Consider the following 4,892-nt stretch of genomic DNA (forward strand, 5'->3'; position numbering starts at 1 on the left):
TGTCTCAGTCCATCACAGAGACACCTGGACATGTCTCAGTCCATCACAGGGACACCTGGACATGTCTGTCCATCATAAAGACACCTGGACATGTCTCAGTCCACTAAAGAGACAGATGGACATGTCTCAGTCCATCACAGAGACACATGGACATGTCTCAGTCCATCACAGAGACACCTGGACATGTCTCAGTCCATCACAGAGACACATGGACATGTCTCAGTCCATCACAGAGACACATGGACATGTCTCAGTCCATCACAGAGACACACCTAGAGACAGTTATCAGTTAACCTAACAGTCATGTTTTTGGTCTGTGGGAGGAAGCTGGAGTACCTGGAGAAAACCCACACCTGCACAGAGAGAACATGCAAACTCTACCCAGAAAGATCCCCTGGCCAGGATTTGAACTGGCAACCTTCTTGCTGAGAGGTATCAGCTCTATCCACTGAGCCACTGAGCCGCCTCGTAGATATTTGTATTAATTACTGTTATAATTCCCTTAATGAATAATACCTGTCATAAAAAAGACAAAAACAAATGAAACCATGTTGATGGTCAACATCAAACCTGTTTGTCACCTGGTGGAGGCGGAGCTTATAAGGCTGAGTTCACCTGAAACTCCTCAGACTGAAGAAGTCTCCTGGAGGAGAAACAAAACATTTCATTAAAGAAGAACCTGTCCAGAGGACCTACTTCTGTTTATTTTCTTACCTGGATCACTGACATGAATCAGAACAGAACCGGTCCTGCTTTACTTTGGAGGTAATTCAGTGGAAAATGTCTGATTGGACTGACGGTACTGGACTGTAATGTCTCTGGACCACCATGGACAACAGAAGACCTTTATTTTATAATCTCTAACTCTACATCTGCTGACGTTTCTATGAAACACTGCAGTTGATGAAAGACTGAAATCAAATCCAGTCTGTCATCAAGCGTTTAGCTAAATGCTACATGCTAAAAACAAAGAAAGCCCTGCGGCGGTTTTTCTTTTAGCTCATGCACGAAGGAGCTGACGGTACAGATGGAGCTGACTTAACCAAACGGTTTCTTTTTAAGATTCCTGCATATTGCTGTTAGAAACAGGAAGTAGAACCATGTGACCTGTTTACATCATCACATCTGCTGGAGCTTTTATCACATGTGCTGGAGTGGGTGGAGCCTACACAAAGGGAGGGGCTTATAAAAAGCTGTAGTTGGGCCGTGTTCTGTTGATATAGCAGTTTGTGTCTCAGTCCAAATTTTTCAGTCTGCTTCAAACAATCTGGTTCTGGTTCTGGTTCTGGTTCTGGTTCTGTGATCTAATCTTTCCTGTTTTTATCTCAACCAGAGTTTGTGAATTTGCTCTAAACGTTCTGTGGTTTATTGTTCAGTTTATTCATTTATATCTAAAAATGTTGAGTTGAACTCATCCATCCATGCTTTTTTATTTATTTAAGGAAACTATTGTTTTAACAGAAAGCATTTAAAGCATAACCACCATTTATACCTTTCCAAATGTCTGCCCCATCCCTCATCCCATCAGCCTCACAGTGGTTCTGTTCACCTGCGTAGAGCAACACAGCTGAACCAGAGGCTTCCTGCAAGCATCCCTGTGTGACAGTGGTGCTAAAATCTGTCTGTCACATGGGAGAGCGGTCAGGGAATCTTTATTTTATTATTTTATTTAATCTACCCCCCAATGTTTATGGTATTTGGGGATGGGTAAAACCCATGTGAGCGGGGGTCTCATAAGTGGGTCCATTACTGTCCCCAAAAGAGACACTGAGCTTTATTCAAACCTTCAGATGAAGGACACCAGGTTAGAAACACTCAGTGTTCTGAGCTTCTCATGACCCATAAAAGGTTCTCCAAGAATTCTTTCCCTTTGATTGGTCAGAGCCAGGCAGTGGCCTAAGCAGTGTAAAGAGGTCTGTAGTTCAATGCCACAGGCATCACACAGACCATTGTCTTGGAGTCCCATCACCATTTTGTGGTGGTTGAGCAGATTGTGCCCAGTTAGGACTCCAACCAGTGTACTTAGAGTTTTCCTTGTCAGGGAGATGAGAGCTTTCCAAACCTTAGATTTGAGTCATTAATCAGTTCCTGTGCCTGTCTACAGTCCATCAGCTCCCTCCAGAGGATTGATTATTGACATCTAATCCAGGCCTGTAGGACAGTCCTACAGACTGTTGTTGAAGTACCTACAACAGGCTCTGGTCCTTTGAAGTGAGCCTGAGGTAGTCAGCTCTCTGGTTACCATAAATGCCAGTATGTCCTGGTACCCATTTAACAGTAACACTATTATCTCTCCCCAGTTGGTTGACTGCTTCGGCACACTCCCAAGTCAGTAGTGACGTGAACTGCGGCCCTCTGAGAGCTTTAATAGCAGCTTGGCTATCTGTCAGGATGAATATTTCCTTCTGCATACACTGAAGTTCTTTGAGAGATGCCGCACACTGATGGATTGCATATATCTCAGCTTGAGATACCTTTACAAAACCGCCTAGTGGGTAACTATACTCTCTCTTGCTATGGTTGTGCAGAATCAGCACCCCTGCACCTGCTGACCCCTTTATAAGGGATCCGTCTGTAAAGCAGTAGAAATAATTTGGAGACAGGTCCACCATAGAGAAATTACTCCAGGCTGACCTATCTTCAATCTCTGTCTTAAAACTTGGTTCAAAATCTCCCTTCCAAACAGTTTGCCTGAACCTTGTCCTGTGCCCAGGTTTTAGAAGCTGCAGTTTATGTTCACCCTGTCCTGGTCAGATACTTCAGGTGTCCTCTAGCACTTTCCCAGAGTTGTGAGTTGAAGCTCGGACGGACAGACAGACTGCTCTGCTAGATGTTTCCACTTCATACTCACCGTTTGTTTGGCTTCTCTCCAGCCACCAGGTCCAATGGTGGACAACTTTGCTCCTCTTTTCACCCAAATAATGCAGACATAGGGTCAAGGTCAGAAGATATGATCATCAAACTTTGGCCCAAGGTAGCCTGGTACCACGTACCTTTATGGACCAGCCAGTGCTCAAACATAGTGTTGTCTGAACACTGAAGTTCAGCAGCAGAACATGACTCGTGTTCAGATGAGGGAGTCAGTTTGTGGAACCCCCCAGGAGAACAAACCTCACATTCAGTAACCAGAATGACAGTTTTCTAACAGCTAGTAAAATGTTTCTGCAGTGTAAATATTCTTTTTTTAACCTGAAGAAACCGTCAGCAGAACCAGATCCAGGATCTGCCAGGATTGGGGGAACAAGAGGGAGGCAAACCAAAGGAGTGCTGGGTCAGGACTCTGTGACCACAGCTTTAGGACCTCATAAGGAAGGTTCATTATTCATGAGAAACTGTAAATCTGGCATTTATCAGCTGTTGGTTTGGAGATAAAATGTTTCTGATGATCTACAGACCTGAGAAAATCTCTGGGTTGAAGGTGCCTGATCAGGTTCTTACAGAGTTCTAACGAAAACCACCTCTGAACCAGAACCAGTTTAAACGGGTTAGAAGAAGCAGCAGTTAGTATTTGAGTGATCCTGGTCTCTGGACTGTAGTTTTCTTAAGAGTTCAGGTGTGGTGGAGATGGTTTGGGACCAATCAGAACCAAAGGGTAGTCCTCATTTAAGGTTTGTAAAACTGGTCCACATGTAGGACTGGACAGTTGGAAGTGGACACCAATCAAAGCCAAACTTGGTCACCACACTACATTACCCAGAATGCCTTTGGACCCACAGCCTGCTGTCTGTTTCAGTCTGTTCACCTGTGTGAACTTTATTTAAACAAAACATATTTTTAGAAATGATTGTGGAATATTATTGTGAGAATATGTAGGAACAACCAAGCATGGTTCAAGTAAAAGATCTGAAACCACAGGAGTCTGAGAGGACTGAAGAACCTGAGAGGACGTCTGACGTCTCTGCATGAGCTTCTGTACATTAGCATGTTAGCATGTTGACATGTGTCTTTTCTATATAAGGATTAAGCATTCAGCTCATTAATGTTGAAATGTGATGATGATGATGATGATGATGGTGATGATGATGAAGCACGTGTAGAACACGTGTTTTTCTCCTTGTCTGATGTAAATAGATAAACTTTAAGCCTCGGCCACAAAAGGTCCAAAAACTGAAGGCCACAGAGTCGGTGTACAACACCGATGGAAGCATGTGAGGCTGAAGTCAGGAGGTCACATGATGTCAAACAGCTGTTTTCTGATAATAAACACTATAAACCTGAAACATCATCTACACCTGCCAACTGAAAACAGGGAGGCTTTCAACTTCTGACTTCAGGTGCTTCAGTTTCAACTTTAAAAATCATCCTGAGAACACAACTGTTCAAGAAGAAAAACTGCCATTTAATGTTTCTTTTTTTCTTGTTGTTGTTTTGAGAATTTGTAAAGTTTCAAGGTCCAAATAATTTCTGATCCGTTTCAGAAACCTTGCTGTAACGTCCAGATGTGACTTGCTGAACTGATGCTGTAACATTTCATGAGTAGTTTACCTGTAGTGAAACTGGACTAAAGTGTTTGTATTTGATCTCTGATTTCATTCATTTCTGCTGGTTTTGAATATAAATATAATAAACTGCTTTTAGACTTTTTCTGTGGTCAGACTTTTATCTTTCTATATTTTTTATTCTGAAAAAAACATTTTAATATTTGAGCTGTTATTTCTGAGACAGATTGGATTTATTGTAGTTATTTGATTCACACAGGGTCAAAGTTATACATGCAGTCTAACACACCTCTAATGTGTGTGTGTTTGTACATGTGTGTTGTGTGTTAATGTGTAAACAGTCTGATATGACTGTAAACAGTCTGATATGACTGTAAACAGACTGATATGACTGTAAACAGTCTGATATGACTGTAAACAGACTGATATGACTGTAAACAGTCTGATATGACT

The 4,892-nt window shown here is 42.3% G+C and overlaps 1 protein-coding gene across 1 annotated transcript; it reads right to left on the bottom strand.

Moving 5' to 3' along the window:
- Positions 1 to 3,727: 3,727 nt before the first annotated feature.
- Positions 3,728 to 4,014, bottom strand: LOC106535521 (arginine/serine-rich coiled-coil protein 2; the record flags this gene model as incomplete). The annotated part of the gene is given in 1 exon segment (XM_014032536.1): positions 3,728 to 4,014. A coding segment is annotated over 1 exon segment (54 nt), but the record flags the coding sequence as incomplete, so codon positions are not given.
- Positions 4,015 to 4,892: the final 878 nt, after the last annotated feature.

Source organism: Austrofundulus limnaeus, unplaced genomic scaffold, assembly GCF_001266775.1.
Source record: "Austrofundulus limnaeus strain Quisiro unplaced genomic scaffold, Austrofundulus_limnaeus-1.0 Scaffold1477, whole genome shotgun sequence".
NCBI lineage: Eukaryota > Metazoa > Chordata > Actinopteri > Cyprinodontiformes > Rivulidae > Austrofundulus > Austrofundulus limnaeus.